General features: G+C 52.3%; 1 protein-coding gene across 5 annotated transcripts in view; it reads left to right on the plus strand.

The window, feature by feature from the left end:
• The window catches only part of WHRN (whirlin), a 76,934-nt gene that overhangs the window by 23,656 nt on the left and 33,125 nt on the right, over positions 1-20,153 (plus strand). For 4 of the 5 annotated variants that reach the window (XM_053921355.1, XM_053921357.1, XM_024562463.3 and 1 more), the window contains exons 2-3: positions 1,093-1,311; positions 10,205-10,330. In XM_053921355.1, the coding sequence (XP_053777330.1) occupies positions 1,093-1,311; positions 10,205-10,330 (345 nt within the window). The remainder of the gene's footprint in view (positions 1-1,092; positions 1,312-10,204; positions 10,331-20,153) is intronic. The other variant, XM_053921367.1, reaches the window with a different exon arrangement.

Below are 20,153 nucleotides of genomic sequence, written 5' to 3' on the forward strand. Positions count from 1 at the left end.
CATGACTTTCTCGGGGGGGGGGGGGGGCGGAAAACGCTTCATTTCAGCTACAGGTGCATGAGAAAGCAATATGGCCAACCTCAGCTTCCACCCAGGGCATAGGGTCTGGCCTTGCCTTCGCCTGTGGTGGTTCTGTCTCCACACTGGAACGTATAGGATAAAGGTGGTACCTACCCTCAAAATTAGTTGCTGTGGGAAAGGAACTCCTTACTAGCTGCGTGGACAGGCAGTTTCCCTCCATTTCTTCCTCTGAATAATGGGATTTCCTTCCCCACAAGATTGGATTCCAGGAGGATTTCAGGAGATAAGGCAGGCCAGGTGCAGAATGTCTGACACATACAAGCTATTTGTAAATGTTAAGCTATTGTTGTTATCCGTATTTTTATCTCTTCACTCTCTTGTCTGGTATTTTATTGGAGTTGCCACGACCACCTGAGATTCTGTGACGCTAGAAGGGCCCCCAGGTTCAGCATACACTTATACTCGCAGCTGAGGTTTATTTCGGTGGAAGGATGCACAACAAAATGAGCGCAGGGACCAGGTGCGTGGGCAAAGGCTGCAGGAGACCAGGCACAAGCCTCCAGCCCTCTCCCTGTGCATCACACAGGATGAGCTTAATTTCCCCAGCATGGAATTGCTGTCCACCACTGATGCTCGCTAGAGACCCAGTGCCATGGGTTTCACTGGGGGCTAGTCACATAGGAACCTTCTGCCTGAGCCCACCTTCCAGATCTCCAGGTAGCCTGAGCACAGGGAGTCCTTGTCAGTGAGGGCACGGTGGGAGCACTCCAAAGGCAAGTTCCCAGATGCCAGCCAAGCCGACCCGCCTAAGGATGCAATCTCGGGCCTGCTCTGTTTGCTCTTTTCTGCACAGATACGCTAAGAAACCGTATTTCTTGTGTTCGGATCACTTCAGGTTAAGGGTGGGACAGATGTTCTCATGTCCATAGGACAACATCGAAGGCTAGAAAGGGGTTTAGGGACTGGGCTTCGCCTCTGTGAATGGGTCCTGAGAAGACGCAAGTTCTGGGTCATGGGAGGTGGTCTCTCACTGCCCGCCTTCCTGCTAACCCTATGTCCCTCTCTCTCTAGGCTCTCAAGGGCTCCAAGAAGCTGGTGCTCTCGGTGTACTCAGCTGGGCGCGTCCCCGGGGGCTACGTCACCAACCACATCTACACCTGGGTGGACCCGCAGGGCCGCAGCATCTCCCCGCCCTCCGGCCTGCCCCAGCTACACGGCAGCGCCCTGAGGCAGCGCGAGGGTGACCGGAGGAGCACCCTGCACCTCCTGCAAGGCGGGGATGAGAAGAAGGTGAGCTGCTCGGCCTTGGCCTTGGAAGGCCAACCTGAGGCAGAGGGCTTGTGAGGCTGGCCCCTGAGACCCTTTCTTCTTGCCAGACCCAGAACAGGGAAGCGTCTTAGAGGCTGGAAGAAGAGGCTTGGTTCTCTCGGGGCTCTCTTCTTTCTTTTTGAGCCATGCAGCCTGAATTACAACGCAGGCTAAGGTGCTGCAGCCAAAGGGTCCAGAGACGGTGATTTAAATAAGATGGGGTATCTCTCCCTGTCATAGCGGAATGGTGGGGGGTGGGGGGCAGTGGAAGCTAGTGGGCAGCTCTGTTCCACACCTTCCTCTGGGACCTGGATTCCCTCCACTACCATCCCCTAGGAAATTGCCCCCTCTTGATGGCTGAAGCTGGGCCACGCCAGACCCTCCTCTGGCCCCTAGAATGGGAAGGGGAAGAGAGAGAGCTCAGCGCTTTTATTTAAACTAGAAATGATTTAACTTCCCAGCAGTCCAGACCCAGGTGCCTAGCCACTCTCAGCTGCCGGGACTTCATGCTCTCTAGGCCTTTGCAGTGCTGGTCTCGGGCTGTAAGGAAGAGAAACAGGTCCTGGTCACCTCCACAGAGTGAGGATTTACTGGCACGGTATGGGCAGTACCAGATTTGAAGCCGAGAAGCTCAGGGTGCAGCCTCCAGAAGAAAGGGCTCTCCTCCCTTTTTCTCTGCATCCTTCCCCCAAGAGTCATATCCCAGGGAAGTGCGTCGGATTGGCTGGCGGGGAGGGCTGGGCACTTTGATTGACAGAACCACCAAGACTGTAGCTGGTGGGGGAGGGGTTGTCGTTCAAAGCACCATGGGATTTTGTAACCTGAAGAAGAGGAGGAGCAGAGGCATCAACAGGTGCCCCCTACAGAGCTGTCCTCTTCCCAGATGTGACCATTCCTTAAAATATTGGGGAAAGGGCTGAGAGATGGTCCCCCTGATTTAGTTTTAAGCTGCAGTCTGGGGGCTATTTGTATTGCGCTCCCTGGTCGCTCCTGGGACCAAGTCATTCCTGCAAACAGCTCTCTGATCTTTTAGGATCTTGGCACTGACAGCCTGGAGGCCACACAGCTCGGAGGTCTGGGGCAAGCACCTTCCCTATGGAGACTTTCTCAGTTTTCCTTTCCTGTCGATAAGACCGTAACATTTATTTAATGTGTTTGTGTTCTTTGTGCTCAAACGTCAATATGCAGGACGAGGCAGAGATGGCAGCAGCTTCTATGCCAGGCGGGGTTAGTGGGGTAGCCAGTTGGTATGCACCCCAGGTCCCCTGGGCTTCTTCAGGGTAGGCAGGGCTGGTGGGGGCTTGTACCCTCAGCCCACCAGTCTTGAGAAAGTAGCAAGGCCTGTAGCAGTGACTCATTTTCAAGGCCGGCCTTCCAGGGCTGGGCAGAGAACTTGCTCTGTCTTTTTCTTGAGCCCTTCCCAAGTGTAGGGCCTGGTCTCAGAGCAGTAATTATTGTGGGTGATGGAGAGCTGGCCAGGTGCTGGGCTCTGTGCTTACAGCATCTTCCTGAACCCTCACGGCCACCCTGCAGGTAGGTGTTCTTATCCACATTGTACAGAGGGTGGATCCGAGACTCAGAGAGCACTTAGCAACTAGGGCCCATTCAGCGAGGCACCCTGTACTTACTAGTGAGCTCCCGGAGTGCCTGATGCTGTTACGGGAGGTGGGAATACAGATATGGACGCAGAAGATGGTGCCCTGCTCTGGGGAAGCTGCCACTGAGTTTGGAGGTCATGGGAGGAATGAGACAACAATCCCAAAATGAGCAGAAGTGAGCAAGGCCATGATAGTGGTGAAGACTGATGGGAGACGTGCGATCAGGAGAGGGGACAGAGAGTGACGGGGAGGGAGGCACTGCTCCGAGGAGATGACTCCTGAGCCAGAACCTGAAGAGGAAGAAAAAGCCACCATGTGCCCCCTGGGGGCTGACAATCCCAGGCGGCAAGGACAGCATGTGCAAAGGCCCTGTGGTGTGAGCAAGCATGGCATCTTCGAGGCTTAGCGAGAAGGACCCTGTCCCTGGAATTGGGTGGATGCGAGGGTTGGGAGGAGGTAAGGTGACCTCTGGGAGTCTTGGGGTGACTTATACAGGGACGCAGAGGGCAGAGGCTGAGGGAATCATGTTCCCGGGAGGACCCACATGCCTCACCAGGCAGGAAGTGCCCTAGACCACAACAGGGAGGCCTTCCCAGATAGCACAGCGCCAGACTGAAGCTTCTGCCCTCCCCACACCACCACGTTCCTCCTCTTGCTGATGCAACATGGAAACCCCCATTTCCCTGTTGAGCAGGGGCACAAGCCCTCACTCGGGCTCCCTGGGCCTGATTCTCTTCTGTCCAGTGGACTGGTCTCATCTTCTAATATTCCAACTAGCTGTGCCAAGACTCCCGGATGGATGTCCCATGCCGGACTTCAAAAATCCTAGCACAGCCCCAGTGGGGACACAGCTCCTAGGGAAATGAGTTTTCAGGGCTATAGTGACAAAAATTGCACATGTGACAAAATTCCCCTGGCACCCCCCTCGGCTGTGCTCCAGAGTTGGCTCTGGTTTTGCAGCCCTTCTGGTGAGATGCTGTTCTCCACACTGAAGGGCGAGAACCGTCGGAAGGCTGAAGGAAGGCACAGAGGGAGGGGAGGAATGCATAGCTCTGTGCGAGTCAGACCTGTCCGCTTGCAAGACACTCACGTCCTCAGAGGAGAAGAGGGCCAGGGTACAGGGTGCTCGTTGCTCCAGCGTCCCATTCTGTGCTAACCCCCTGCCTCTATGGGCCGTAATAAAACCAGGACAGCGTTGCTGTGGGGGGAGGGCGGTAAACGGAGTAGCATCAGTGTGGCAGGGAGGGTAAGACCCTGGAACCAGGCTGACTGGGTTCAAGTCCTTGCTCCGCCGCTTGCCAGCTGTGTGCCCTTGTACAGTTGTATAACCTCTCTGAGATTCGATCCCATCTTCTGTAAAGTGGAGACAATGATAGGGCCAACTCTCCCCACCACTGTGTAAGCTCCGTGGTGGTAAGGATCGTGGTTCTGTGCCCTGGTACACCCATCATGCCTAGATCAGTGCCTGGCAAAGCATAGGCGCTCAGTAAGTATCGAGTGAATGAATGAATTAAAATGGAAACACGTTGCCAACCAGCCAGTACATGGTAGAGGCTCAACATATATTTGCTGGGTTTGAGTCGAAGTCCTGTTTGATAAGACCCTTGGACACACTGTTCTTTGCAGAGTTATAGAGGCTATAACTTGGAGGTTCTCATGAGCCCCTCCTGGGGTTCAGTTAATTGGCTGAACAACTCATAGAACTCAGTTTACTTACTGTTTACCAGTTTGTTATAAGAGGATATGACAATGGAAACAGCTGAACCTCCAGATGGAAGAGATGCACAGGGCAAGGTGTGCAGGGAGGGGCACAGATGGCCACGCCCTCTCCAGGTGAGCTGATCTCCCTGTCCTTTCACATGTTCGCCAACCCAGAAGCTCTCTGAAGCCCACACCATTGGGATGTTTTTGGAGGCATCCTCATGTAGGCATGATCAATGATTAACTCCATTTCCAGCCCCTCTCCCCTCTCTGGAGAGTGGCGGGGCGGGGAGGTAAAAATTCCAAGTTTCTAATCATGGCTTGATCTTCCTGATGACCACCCTCCATGCAGAAGCCACGCAGGAGCCCACATGGAGTCACCTCATTAGCACGAGATGCTCCTGCTGCTCTTATCTCTTAGGAATTCACAAGTGTGTCAGGAGCTCCTTGCGAGGAAGGGGAATGAAGACCAAATATACATATTTCTGGTTACAAATCACAGTATCACACCTGGTTTTAGAACTTTCTGACCATGTGACCTTGAGAGAGTCACTTAACCTTGGGCGAGCCACTTAAGCTTCCCTCTCCTTGATTTGGGGACGGTCATGGCAGCCACATGGGTCTGTTTCAAGGATTAATGATTGTGTGTGAGCACAGAGCACAGCGCCTGGGATGTAGTAATTAATTCCAGTGACAACCATCATTATTGAATGCCAGCTAGGTGCTAGGTAGCTTTTGTATCTTTTTGCTCTAAAATGCTGATTGATGTCATCTCCTGGGGTTGCTCAATTGCTTCCTGGGCAGAATTGGGGTTCTGGGGCAAGGTAGGAAGGGGGTGGCCATGCATGCTCCTTGTAGGTTTTTCATGAGAATTTTGCTGATGGGGAAGCCGAAGGTCAGAGAAGTGGTAGGCTTTGCCCCACGATTGCTGAGGACTACGGGACAGAAGCAGGATTTGATCTCAGGAGTCAGTGTGGTGCCTACTTAAATGCCTGGCCTCTGCTAGCTCTTGGCCCTGTGACCTTGGCCACATCCTTTCATCCCTCCAGCGTCAGTTTTCTCATCCAGAAAATGGGGATGATGATGATGATAATAATAATAATAATAATAATAATAATAAAACATAGGAGTGGAGAGAGGATTAAGCGAGGTAATTAATGCATGTGAAGTGCTGAGCCCAGTGCCTGGGTTTAGGAACCATCGAGTGACCAATTAATTTAGTGAGTTATTATTACTACATTCATATTATTGGTGACAGTGGTATTCTTTGCGCGCACCAGGCTGCCTCTCCTTCGTGCCCTTTCCCATCGGTGAATTTTGTTCCTGACCAAATGCCGGTTGCATTGGCAGCAAGTGATTGAGGCAGATTACTCTGTGGTTGATGGGACTGTTATTACAGTTCTGTGATAAAGACTCCATTTCATTCCCATGTAAAGGATTTATGGGGAGGTGGCAGGGAGGCGGGAGGTGTGTTTCCATCCTTAGTATTCAGAGGGGCTGCCACAAATGGCTTGCTGTCATCTGTGTGTTCTGGGCTCCTCTGGGGCCTTTCCCCGCCCGGAATCTCTGTGTCTAGGAGCTGGAGGGACCTGGTGGGGATGGGGTCAGGGTAGGGGCAAGAATCCACCCCAGGTCTTCCAGTGAGCAGGGCTGGAGTTTGGCTTGTTCCAGGCCCTGAAGGCACAGCACAGAAGAGGGAAGTTGTTCTTCCTGGAAGGGTGGGGGTTCCAGGTGGGACCTGCCTGCTCTGTCCTCAGCCTGCCTCCCTGCTCTGAGTTCCGCCTCAGTCCTCCTGCCGCTGGCTTAAGGCACGCACCCTCTCCCGAAGGCCTGGAACGCAGCCCTCTGTGCTGTTCCCCCTCCCCAGTAGTCTTTCCAAAATCCCAGTCTGGGCCTCTCTCTCCCCTGTTTAAAGCCCAGGCTTCTCGGCCTGGCTCACAGCCCCCCACATAGGCTCATCTTGTCTCTCCCTCGCCTTCCCTGCTGCACTCCCTACAAACAGAATCCTGCCATGACCCCAGGGGTCTGTGCGCTGTCCAGGTTCTGAGCTTTTGCCCTCCCCTTGCCCTGGCTGACCCCCTCTGCCTTCAGGATTCCGAGGTCATATTTCCAGGAGGCTCTGCTCGAGGTCAGACTCCCAGGAATGGGCTCTGAGGCCAAGATCTCCTTGGCAGAGGTTGATAGGAAAGGGCCTGGGTTGAAACAATGACTCCCCAGCAGCGTCCGTCTCCTACTTCCTGGAGCCTGTGAAGATGTCACCTTCCACGGCAAAAGGGACTCTGCGGGTGTGATTGCATTAAGGATCTTTAGGTGAGGAGGTTCTCCTGGGTTATCAGGTGAACCCCATGTGATCACATGTGTCCTTAAAAGAAGAAGGCAGGAGGAGTATCGGAGTCAGAAAGAGGCAATGTGAGACCGGGGATGGGTCGGAATGTATTATACCAGCTGTGGAGCTGGAGGAAGGGCCCGTGAGCCAGAGAAAGCAGGTGGCCTCTAGCAGCTGGGAAGGGGGTTCCCCCCGAGAGCCCCTAGAAGGAATGCAGTCCTGCCAACCCACTATAGACTTCTGACCTCCAGAACTTGAAGATAGTAAATCTGTGTTGTTGGAAGCCCCCAAGTTCGTGGTCGTGTATTATAGCAGCCCTGCGCTGGCCTGGGATCGTGCTGGTAGAGGTGTGAGGGGCACAGGACTGGGCAGAGGGGCGAGTGGGCTGCGATAACCTCACCACAGAGACCTTGGCCAGTCTCATGGGTGGGTGCTCTGGAGCTGGGCGGCCTTGCCGAGTTGTCCTAGATTGAGGCAGGGTCAGGCTTTCTTCCCTCTCCGGTCATTGGATGGGAGCTGCTCTGGGCAGGGGTTGACCTCAGAGTGGCAGGAGGGACTCCGTTGTGAACCCTCAGCAGCCAACACTCCAGCCCTGGGGCTCTTCTGAGGACAGGGACCCAGTTAGAGTCTCCTCTGAATCTGGGCCGGGTACCCACTTGGGTCTCCGTCAGCATTTAGAAGTAACCCAGTGACCGCTCATACCTGTGTGGCCCTTCCCAGCCCATGAAGCAGCCCAGGTTCATTATCTCTGAGAGCAAAACCTCCTCTTTTTTTCCACGTGGTACTTGCACAAGCTTAGCCCAATGGCTTGCCTGGGAAGGCCATGTGGGAGATGACAGCAATAGCCAGTGTTTTCTGAGGGCCTCTGCTGTGCCAGGCACGATTCTAAACGCTCCCAGTACAAGGACCCGTTCATCCCTCGCAACAACCCAGCGTGGTAGGTGTGATTGTTTTCCCCATGAAAAAACTGAGGCCTGGAGAGGTGAAGTGTCACTGCCAAGGCTGAACTTCGATGGTCTGGCTCCAAAGCAGGCCCGTGTAACCACCACACTGTCACCTCCCAGATACACAGACCTGCATGTGGTGAGGGAACGAGGTGGGAGGCCTTGAACCCAGGTCACCTCAAACCTGTCCCATCCCTGTAGCTGGTTCTGTACTGGGCAGACTGGGGCAGATCACGGGGGCTGGCCAGTTAGGTGTTCCCACGTCCGACCTCATGTGTCTGAAGAGCCTGCTCTTTCCAGGAGGACATCTGTCTCTCTCTGACACTTCTGGGTGACAGCCCTCAAGAGTCCCAGACAGCTCTGCGGGCCACACAGGTGCCCTTCTCACTAACGTTCTCTCTGAGGAGCAAACCGGGAGCCTGCTCTGGACTTGCAGGCTGGGGTCACTCGGAGGCAGCACCACCTGGCCGTGTCCCGCTGAGGGGAGGGGGGCCTCCCTGGCATGCGGTGGAGTCTGCAGTCTCAGCAACAAGCCCCACAGAGCCACTGTCTGCTGGGCTGTCTCCCAACAGCAGTCTGCCAGCCGGTCTGTGGCCCTGTGGCCTTGTCTGGTTTTGTCACGTGCAGTCAGTCTGCCGGCCAGTAGGAGCCAGCTGTGGCCATGTGGCCTTGTCTGGGTTTGTCCTGCACAGTAAGGAACCAACGATGGCCAACATATATTGAGATTTGTCGTGGGCTGGAGACAAGCCTACGTTTGTCTCTTAATTGGATCCTCTCCAGTCACCTCATAGGGCAGACACTGTTTTATCCTCACTTTCTGGACCGGGAGGCCGAGGGACAGGAGGTTAGATAAGTTATGTGCCCACGGTTGCACGGCTGGGCCCCCCGCAGGGCATTTTGAACTTGACCACCTCCCTCCTGGCCTCCAGGGTGGTCAGAGAATGAGGTGAGATGATGTATGTACAAGTCTCCCCGCGGTGACTCGTACGGTGGCTGGTGCAGAGCCCTTGGGAACTCTTAGTTGAATGACTTTCCTGAAATAGAAAGGTGCTTGGACACCTTCCCTAACTCTGTGACCTTTGCCCTCCCCTGGTGCCTGCGGGCAACGCCCCCTCCCGTGGGCAGTCACATTTGGCTCTCTTTGGGTCCCTTACGTGTCACTGGGTCTTACCTTGTTTTGGGATGCTTTCTGCCTTTGGGGGATAGGTTTTAGCTGACCTAGCCCCCCCCTCTTTTCTATAAATTCCTCTCTCATATGCAAGGCATGCTTGTACCTGAATATTTCGGAAGGCTTCAAACCTGCCTGCAGTCTCCCCTGCCTATCCCCCCGAGTCTGCGGCTTGCCCCCACCACTCCCCGCTCTGGCTGCAGTGACTCACCTCCACCGTCCTGAGCAGAGCATGCTCCCCTACTGCAGAGCAGTGACACCCGCTGTCCTGTGTCCCTGGGAAGCCCTCCTGCTGCTGCCGCTGCTGCTGCCCCTGCCTTGTGACTCCTGCTCACCTCCACTCCCATCACAGATGTCACTTTCTATAGGAAGCCACCTTGACTACCCCACCCCAACTCAGGGGCATTGCCCCTTCTTTGCATCCACAATGTCCCTGAGCCACCCCACTACGCTCTGATCGCACTGTTTACTGGTCTCGCTACCCCTCTAGATGGAGACCCTCGTGAGCAGGATGTGTCTGGGTCATCTCTGGGTCCCCTGGCCCAGTGCTGGGTCTGGGTGCTCCTTGTGTGTGTAGAATAAGGGCTACTGAAGCAACGCCATTGTGGCCTGTCAAGATGGTTGGCAGAGGTGGAAGACCCCTGGGAAGGCAGAAGACCCCTGGGGTGGAAGATTGTGGTGCCCTGAATCTGGACGCAGCCTTTATCCTAAGGAGGGAGGCTGGGAGATGAGGAATTCCGGGTGGAGATGCCAGAGACTGAGCAGGCCCTTCCTGACTGTGGAGTGTGGTTGAGGGCGTCCAATGAAGGCAGAGAGAGTCCACAGCCCCCGTGGTATGACGTGACTCCTGAAGTGATGAGGAACTCTATGATGAGCATCAGCACATCCCTAGACGTCACCTCCTTTCCTTTTACTGAGCTTCTAACTGCTGCCCAGGAAAGGAGAGGGACATCCCCCTAGGCCACTCAGTGAGTCGGAGGCAGAACTGAGGCTGAAACCGGAATGTTCCAGGGCATCTTGCAGACCTGACTCAGTCAAGGTGCCCTGCAGGGTTGGGGAGTGACTCTGCAGCTTGCTGCTCCCCAAAGCTCATGGCACCTTTCAGCCCCTCCAATGCTGCCTCCTGTCCTTCCTGCAGGTGAACCTGGTGCTGGGGGACGGCCGGTCCTTGGGCCTAACGATCCGCGGGGGAGCAGAGTACAGCCTCGGCATTTACATCACTGGCGTGGACCCAGGTTCTGAGGCAGAGAGCAGCGGGCTCAAGGTGAGAAGCCCCTCTCTCCCATGGGAGGGGATGGGCTCAGGACAGCACTCATGGGCCGAGGGAGGGAGCCATCTGTTCATGGAGCTCTTTGAGGCTGATTTCAGACTTGCAGCAAAGCAGTCAGCACCCACCATAAGGACGGGTCCCAGCGAGGTGCCCTTCCCTGGCTGCAGCCTCTAATTCACAGCTCAGAGAGAGCGGCAGGAGCTGTGCACCTGTCTCCCTCCCATGCCCGGAGTTCTCCCCATTGTCCTCAGTGCAGGATGGCCTCCCATGTAGTGCTGGGCAGCGGGCCAGCCCAGGCTCTTCATGGCTGCTGTTTTGCAAATAGTGCTGCTGGGCTGCAATGGCCCTGACTCGGGAATTTATTACAGTACTTCAGAGAGGGAAGAGGAGAGAAAGCCGCAGGCCACGTTGGGGTTGTCCTGGGGCAGCTTCAGGGCTGGCATTTGATTCAGGGCAACCGGCAATTATTGAAATAGTATTAACTCACATCTTAAAGAGTGATGTGCTTCCAGCATTCGTAATTGACTTCACATTGAACTTCACATTGACTTCCACATATCATCTCATTGAACCTGCATGCTATCCTGTGGGATAGGTCATTATTACCCACATTTTCCAGCTGGGGAAACTGAGGCATAGAGCAGTAAAGCAGACTCACCCAAGGTCACACAGCCCATGGGATGCAGAGCAGGATTTGAGCCCAGGCAGGTGTAATTCCACATGTGGAGCCACGGAACGTAACATGAGATGAGACTGTGTGTTCTTACAAAGGGCCTGAGTGCCCCACCCATGTGGGGGAAGCTGATCGTCTGCACAGATGAGGAGAAAAGGTCACGGCAAATCAGAGTGGTGTTCAGGAGGTCCTTCCGAGCCATGCTGTGGTGCGCGGCTGGAGTGGTGCAGGGACGGGGCGCGTCAGGATCTCTTAGCAAATACGGTGGAGTGGGAGAGCTCTCGGTCTGGAGCCAGGAAGATTGGGTCCAAAGCCCAGCTTGTTGCTTTTGCTTTAATAGCTGTGTGACGTTGGAGAATCCCTTTACTTCTCTGAGCTTCCCTTCCTTTTCCCAGGGAATCCTAAAAAAATAACATGTCTTTCTCAGGATTACTGAAAAGATAAAAGAAGGAATGAACTAACAATAACATTAATAATAAAGGTTAAATTTACTGAGTGTCTAAATTACGGTCTGAATGTTTGTGTCCCCCCACCCACCAAGTTCATATGTATCAACTCCAACCCCCAGTGTGATGGTGTTAGGAGAGAGGGCCTTTGGGAGGTGCTTAGGTCAGGAGGGTGGACCCTCATGAATGGGGTTAGTGCCCGAATGAAAGAGACCCCAGAGAGCTCTCTAGCTCTCTTTCCACTATGTGAGAATATAAGGAGAAGTTGGCAGTCTGCACCCTGGGAGAGAGTTCTCACCAGAACCCGACCATGCTGGCCCCCGACCTTGGACTTCCAGCCTCCTGAAGGGGGAGAAATGAATGTCTGTTGCTTTTTAGCCACCCAGTTACTTTGTTAGGCAGCTGGCACTGACTGACACAGTCCCAAGCTCTTTAAGCCTCCCAACAGCCCTGTGAAATACCTTTGTTTGCCCATTGTATAGGCACAGTGTCTGTGACACAGGGAGTTACAGAACCAGTAAGAGGGAAAGCTGGGGTCCCCAGTCTGGTTCTAGTACTGCACTCATAACCAGGCCAGCCGGGCAGGTGGTGGGTACTCCTCAGAGGTTGGCTGGGCCTAGTTGGTTCTGAAATGACCTGGGTCTGGGCACTTGCTGTGTTCTCAGCTGGTTAAGATGATACCTTGTGGGGACTCCAAGAGGAAACAACCGCCTAGTATTCTCTATGCAGATTGTGTTTAATGAATGTGTTATTTTGGAATAATTTTAGATTTACTGAAATGTTGCAAAGGCGGTTCCCCTTTTTCCTTCATCTAGCTTCCCCTAATGCTAACATCTTACATGAGCAGGGTGCGTTTGTCAAGACTAAGAAGCTGACATAATACTGCTAAGCCGACTACACACGTCATTCGGAGTGCTCAGTTTTCCCAATAATGCCCTTTTTCTGTCCTAGGACACAGTCCGACCCAGCATGCCACATTGCATTTAGCCTGTATGCAGTTTTAATTCCATTTACTTCCCCCCAAAATTACAAAAAAATAAATTGATTGAAGTTAGTTTCAAAACACAGAGTAAAGATTCTTTTTCTTTTTTTAAATGAATGAGAAAATTAGGAAGAAGAAAATTAGGTACAAGAGATGAAGCTGGGGTGAGATTTTCCAGACACTTGCTACGTGGGCTGCAAACCCGGCTACAGGCAGGACCCAGCTGCGGCTCCCAGCGTCCTGGCAGCTGACACAAAGAGTGGAGCAGGGGAGAGACATTTGTCAGGTGAAAACAAACCACCTGTCACCTGTGCTCGAGAAGTCTGGTCACCCCTCTTCCTGGGTTCCTCTGGTCCCTCCTAGAGAGGATGTTGTGGGGTGACATAAGCCGTGTCCTCAGTGCCAGGAGACACATGAATGGGCTCCAAACTTTGCTGGTGATAAATTCATTCTGATTGAATCCATGTTAAGAAAAAGCAGGGAGGTTGTGTTCAAGGAGAGGACATGCTAGGTCCTGGCCCGAGAGGTTTGTGTACATAGCAGAGACGCCCCTGGTCTCTTGCTAAGTGGGAAGCACAGGCTGCAGAATCGCCTCTCTAACAGGACCTCCCCCGTCTGGTGTACATATGTAAAAAACATGTGCGGAGGAACACCTATACTGACCTGTGCCAAGATGTCAGCGGTGGTGCTCTTGACGTGATGCAATTATGGACGATTTTCACTCTTCTTTAAGTTCTTCCGCAGTCTCTGAACAGAGTATTACTTTTATAATCATGGAAACAGCGACAATAAAGCGATTTCCATTTTGAGACAAGGCAGAGGAAATGTATTCCATAGAAGTTTTCCAGCCACTTCAGGTGCTTCTCGGTTGCAGGTTACTGAAGGCTTTATTTGCTCATAAAATGCTCCCTTTGGTTAAGTCCTTTCCGTCTTCAGTGCGCACCACACTAAAGCACTTTCTGTTCCCTGCCAGTATGTTACTTTCCCCTCCAAGCTACCTGGGACAGGCAAACACCTGCCCACACTCACTTGGGCAGCAGGACTGATTAATTCCCTTTATTGCCAATGCATTTGCAGTAGAATTGGGCACATTGAAGTGGAATAAAGGGGCTTGGCTGTGTGGGTGGTGGAGCCAAGAACAGGCTTTATTTGTAAATAGGGCTCCTTGCCGCTGTGCAGAGCTTTCCTGGGGAGAAAGTACTGCCTGCTGCCTGACTTCCAGCGCTTGCTTAGCCCCCAGGGTGAGTCCAGGGCAGGGGCAAGTCAACTGCTAGGAAGGAAAGCTCCTCAGAGGGGGTCAGACACCGCCCAGCATTTCCCCAGGGAGCCGCAGGGTGGAACTTGGAACTCTCCCACCCTCCCAGGAGGGGCTGGCTCCCCCTTCAGCACTGATCTTTAGGCCGCTCTTTTCCTGTGCACATTCCCCTGCAGCTTCAACCTCCACCAAAGAATGGAGTATAAAACCTTGTTCCTTTAAAGACAGCCAAGATTGACTAGCATTTAAAAATAATGATGATGATAGCAGTTGCCCTTTATTAACCAGCTATTACGGATTAAGCCCTGGGCTTAACGCTTTAGATACATTCACTCTTATTCCTCCCCAAACCCCTGCGGTGGGCAGTAATAGTGCCATTGGAGCAGTTGGGGCTCAGAGAGGTGCAGTAACTCACTCAGGGCCAAGGACCCCAGCCCTTCTGGTCCTCCAAAGGCCACGTGCTTTGTTCTGTCACCTCCTTAGTACCCTAATTTTACCAAGTATCAAAAGAAAGGAGAGAGAGGAAATGAAGGACATTTCATCTTGAAAGTCACCAAGCTTCTGAAGCCCAGGATTCATCCCAGATCCTGGCTGGCCCCACAACCTCCACCTCTGAGGTCATCCCCAGCTGGGGGGCCCGTTCTGTTTCTGCCAGTGGTCAGCGGGGTAGATAGCAGGTGCTGGTGATCGGGCACCAGAGCAAGGTGTGTGCTACCCAGCACCTGGCTGTGTGGTCCTCCGCATGCTCTGCACGGAAATTGTGTTGAACAGGAGGATGGGAGCGGGAGACAGAGGCAGCGAAGACTGCCGGTGCCCCAGGGGACGCACCGGCTGAGCCCTGGCGAGAAAAATGGTGACGGCAGACATTCGCTGTGTGACTACTGTAGGCTGGGCACCCTGCTAAGCACTTTTCTTTTAAATCCTCATCCGACAATATGTTTTTTATTGATTTTTTTTTTTTTAGAGAGAGAGAGAGGAACATTGATATGCGAGGAAAACACTGATTGGTTGCCTATCATTTGCACCCCAACCAGGGATTGAACCCGCAGCCTAGGTATGTGCCCTGACCAGGAATCAGGCCCGCAGCCTTTTGGTGTGTGGGATGATGCTTCAACCACCTGAGCCACCTGGCCAGGACAGCTGTTAAATGCTTTTGATATTCCACCTTGACGAATCCTTAAACAGTCCCTGAGTTAGATGCCGTACCATGCCTCACTGAATGATGAGCAAACTGAGGCTCAGAGAGGTTGTTGCTTGTTCAAGGTCACACAGCTAGGAAGTGGCAGAGCTGGGATGGGGATCAGCCCCAGAGCCTCTGGTTAGTCACTGGACCCTGTGACCCTGAACTTGTGTGATAAAAAAACACAAACAGACTGACATGGATGGCCGTTGGCAGCTGGGCACTCAGCCCTCTGTGGTCACAGTGTTTCCACACTCCGCTTTTGGATTTGGGACCTGGAGGAGTCTTCTGGCCGTTCAGAATGTGTTCTCAAGCATGGTGAAGGTGGCGGACGGTACAGCGGCGTGAGGGCAGTGATACTGACAGCGGATGGAAGGAAGTTAGGGCAGAGCAGTCTCTACTTGTATCTCCTGGACAGGCCCAACAATAGTGATCGCCAGCATTTGGGGAGTGCTGCCTCTGTGCCAGCCTGTGTGCTTAGTGAGCGCTGTGCCTGCGCTGAGCCATTTAGCCCTCCCAGCAAGGAGGCACTAGTATTAGCCCCATTTTTGGAGGTGGGCAGTGGAGGCCCAGAGAGGTGAAGTAGCATGTCAAAGGTCATACAGCCAGTCAGAGGAGCTAGGATTGGAACTTGGGCGTGTCCAGGGTTTAGTCACAGAAAGTCCTGCTCCCACCTCTTCCCTCACACCCTCTCCTAATACAGGTGTAATAATTTATAGTGTTAATTCAAACATTTCACCTAACATGTCATATGGTGTGCTTGAGTGTGACATTATGTTACAGAATTACATGCCTATGATTTTGTAATAAAAGATTGTATAGTAAAAAAGAGGCATTATTTGTGCTGGGCCCTGTACACTGGCTTGAAAAATTTATTTCTGGTTTTCAGTATAACCCTGTAAGGTAACTAGCATTAGTTGTCTTTGTAGGTGAGAAAAATGGGAGGGATTTTGCCCAAGGTCACAAGACAAGAAGGAGCTGGCCAGGGTTGCAGGCCTGGCTCTGTCCTGTATCACCCAGTCGACACCCAGTCAACACCCAGTCGAGAAGTTTCCACCATGGAGCCTGCCTTCCAGGCAAAAGGGCGGTCTTGTGCTGCCCCCTGGGATGAAATCAGCCCAAGGCTGTTCTTTCAGGTCCTTGCTGGCATCCCAGCCTGCCCCACAGAGCCTGCCTGGGAGGAATCGTGGCAGGGCAGCCCCTGATTGCTTTGGGGACTTGAAAGTCCCCTGGCTCTTTAAGCAAGAGGTGGGATAATAACTTTCATGTGATCACTGAGCTCCAGCTTAGAGGACAGACTTGCGTCCCATCTAGAGCTTTTCCCTGGGCTGCCTCTCCCAGAGGGACAGTGGCCCCCTTGCCCTCCTGGGGTAGGTCCCCCGAGCCCTGACCCTCAGAGATGGCATATTGCCTCCCTTCCCAGGGACCATGGAGGAGATGTGCTGAGATATATTCCAGGCTCTCTGATAATATTCATAATAACAATTACAATAATAGTAACGTCAGGATAGCCCTGGCCAGTGTACAGGTTCAGTTGGTTGGAGCGTCGTTCCATAACTGAAAGGTCATGGGTTTGATCCCTGGTCCCGGTGCATATGGGAGGTAAGCAATTGGTGTTTCTCACATCTATGCTTCTCTCCCTCCCTTCCTGTCTCTCGAAAAACAATGAAAAAAATGTCCTTGGGTGAGGATCCAAAAACAATAAGAATAATAACATCAGCACACAATGAACTATGCTGTAAAATCCAGTGCCTGGCCGATGACCAGCACCCTCCAAAATGGAAGCTGTAATTGTGTGAGTGGTTTTCATTAGCCATATAAGTGTGGATGCTGGTGGGAGAGAGTGGCTGGTGGAGGTATCCAGGCACCTGGAAAGGCTCAGGTAGCTGATGAGCCCGCCCTGAGAAAGAACAGCTTCCCCGAGGAGCTGGAAGGGGATTTCTTTCCTAAGGAGCCTGGCATGTATTGGGTGGCTGTTTTAACCTCTCTCCCCTGGCTGTGCCACATTCTCCATCCTTCCTATGATACTCTTGTAGCTGGATTTGTGAACTGGCCTCTGAATGGGTGCTTAACTAATTGCAGAAGTTCAAGTTGCTTAGTCCTACTGCCTGGCTTTTAAAGGGGCTCCTACGCAGGCTACTGCCCCAAAGAGAAACACTTAGTTTCTACAGGGGCGCCCATTAGAGGAGGAGCCCGGCTGCAGCTTGGTCTCAGGATCGGGGGAGAGTCCAGGGCGCCTGGGAACTGGCCCTGGGAGGGAGGTGGTCAGAAGGGGCTGGCTGTGGTCTTTCTTCTCCTCCCTCCTTCCCATGCTGAGCAAGGGGCCTGGAGTTGCTGAGCGGTGGCTGACCAGCATGGGAGGGTCATCCACATGTGGTCATCCAATGCCGGCACTTCGAGGATATGCATGGTTTGCTGGTTCTAAGGCCAGCCTGTCCCTCCATTTCATAAGGGTCAGCAGCTTTCAGAGCTTGGGGTGTCCAGCGACCTGGGAGGGGCTTTGCTCTAGAGGTATTAACCTAGGCCCTTTGGAAAACTTTGTTTCTTTTTAGCTTTAATTTTCTCCCACCTCCTAAAGTAATAGGTTCAATACATAAGACACACACACACATACAGAAAGTAAAAGGACCCAGACCATCCCACCTCCTGAACTCAAACTTTATTAGCACCGTTTTTTATACATAATTCACGTCATAAACTTCACCCTTCTCAAGTATACAAAGCAGTGGTTTTTCGTATATATTCCCAAGGTTGTACAACCATCAGCACTATCTCCTTTCAGGATAGTTCATCACCCCCACCGAAAAGGTTCCTGTGCCCAGTAAGAAGTCATTTTCCACTTCTGTCTCTACAGATTTTGGGCACTTGGGGCATTTCACATAGACGGACCACAGTATATGCGGCCTCTGTGTCGGGCCCCTTTCACTCCGCACAGTGTTCAGGCAACTCCCTGTTGTCGCTGAATGACACTCTGTTGTATGGCTCTTCCACTCGTTGTTTATCCGCTCCTGAGCAGACGGCCTTTTGGGTTGCTTGGGCGTTAGCATCCGGAAGTAGCTCCTTCAGTCCTTTCTTCGTACATTTTTACGTGATTGGCGTTACATGCTGTATACTATTTTGTATCCCTCCTTTTTCACTTGCATTTTTCCCAGGTAATTAAAAACTTCTCATAAGTGCCATTTGTGGTAACTGCATGCTATCATTTCATCGTGTGGCTGAGTTATAATTTACCTAACCTTTCCCTTGCAATCAGGTGTTTAGTTCAATTTCAATTGAAATAAGGTTTTAAAAGGAGCAACAAATGAGAGAAACCTCAGAGGATCTTTCCAGTAGAGGTTAAACCGCCTCCAAGCCAATCTGCGGCGGCAGGTGGCTGAGCCCAGTGGGGGACAGGAGTGGCATCCCGAATTGCTAAGAGACATGGACTGGGCTGGGTGGCGTGCAGAAGGTGCTTTTTCCGGGTGGCACAGCAGAGCAGCTGAGGGCCCAGGCCCCCCCTTCTCCAACCCCAACACTGAGGGGCATGTTTCATGTTCCCTGCTCCCCCGCCCCCACATGTTTGCCTTTGGTATTTAACCTTTGTTTTTCTTTTTGCTCTCCACAATATGGGCGTCATATACAATCTGGAGAGCACCGAAAATGAATAAAACGCTTGAAATCAAAATCACCTGGAATTCACCACTCTGTGCCAACTCCTGTGAACATTTTGGCATGTTCCTTCCCGGTCCCTTTAATGGAATTGAAAACCACATAAGATGGGCAATTTTAAGAGCCTCTTTAAAAGCCTGAATTCAAAAGGAAAGCGCCTGTAGATTGTAGAGGACGTAGCAAGTCGCACACTGAAAGAAAACGTGGTGTGGCGGTTTGGGCCGGTGTCCTTCTGGAGCGGTACGCTTCCGTGGAACGTGACATGGATAAGGCCAGTCCAGCAAAGCTGGGACCCGACTGTTTGCTCTCCTCCGCCCTCCATTGACAGGGCTGCTTTAAGGTCCTTCCATGTCAGAAAGACCTTTGCAAAAGTTGAAGGTGCAGAGTGGTGTTTATAGCTCATTTTTCTTTTGAGACAGGAAATACTTTCATGTATACGCACTTATTATATGTGAAGAGAGTTCCTGGGAGAATGCCCGCGAACTGTTGGTGGTTACTTCTGAGTCTCAGTGGGCGCCAGAGACCTCAGGTGGTCTGGAGATGTGTTTTCAAGGGTAGGGGGCTTTATGGAGGCAAGATTTTTGCAGTTATATATACCGTTTTTATTGTTTGACTGTTTCTACTATGTGCTCATACTGGTTTTGTAATTTTAAAAAGGTTTAATTAGAAAACATCATTGTATATCATGAAATATTCTGCAACATTATTTTTTGTGGTTTCACAGTATCACTGTATGGATATACCATACAATATTTGGCCGATCAATTCCTAGACACTTAGGAGGAGGTCCCAGTTATTTTTGTAACTTCTTGTGTTGCACACCCATGGCGATCTTCTCAGGGTTAATTCCTACAAGTTGCAAAGGTGTTTGCACCATTTTGTCAAATGTTTCTTAGCGAGTTGTAGCCAAGTTGCTCTGCAGTCCGCAAAAGTTCCAGACGCCCTGTTAACCCTTTTTCTCCCAGACTGGAGGAGGGAGGAGGCCTTTGGGTGTCCGTTTCTGTTTGGCTGTCCACAAATGTCCATCATGTCTGAGCACCAGCCATGTGGTGGGCAGAATAATGAGCCTCAAAGATGTCTACACCCTAATCCCCAGAACCTGTGAACAAGTTAGGTTATGTGACAAAGGAGAACTAAGATTACAGACGGAATTAAGCTTGCAAATCACCCGACCTTCAGAGGGGGATGATCCTGGATCACCCAAGTAGGTCCAGTGTGATCACAGGGTTCTTGAAAGTGGGGGCAGGGAATCAGAAGAGAGAGCCAGAGAGGGGGCCCTATGAAAAGGACTTGGCCTGAAGATGCTGGCTTTGACGGTAGAGGAGCGTGGCCACCAGCTAAGGAAGGTGTGTGGCCTCTAGAAATGCAGAAGAGGCAAGGAATGCACTGTGCCCCAGAGCTACCTGAAAGGAGCTCCGCTGCTGATGGGGACGTCTTGACCTCAGCCCAGAGAGACATGTGTTGGACATCTGACCTCCGGAACTGTAGGATAGTAAGTTGGTGGTAGTTTGTCACAGTGGCTTTAGGAAACTAATGCAGAACCCGCTGTATCCCCATCACCAAGCAAAGTGCTGGCCCCTTGGAGGTAGTTGGCTCCCACCTGGATAGTCCAGTGTATTTACTGACTCGCCCG

This window comes from Desmodus rotundus, chromosome 1, assembly GCF_022682495.2.
Source record: "Desmodus rotundus isolate HL8 chromosome 1, HLdesRot8A.1, whole genome shotgun sequence".
Lineage (NCBI taxonomy): Eukaryota > Metazoa > Chordata > Mammalia > Chiroptera > Phyllostomidae > Desmodus > Desmodus rotundus.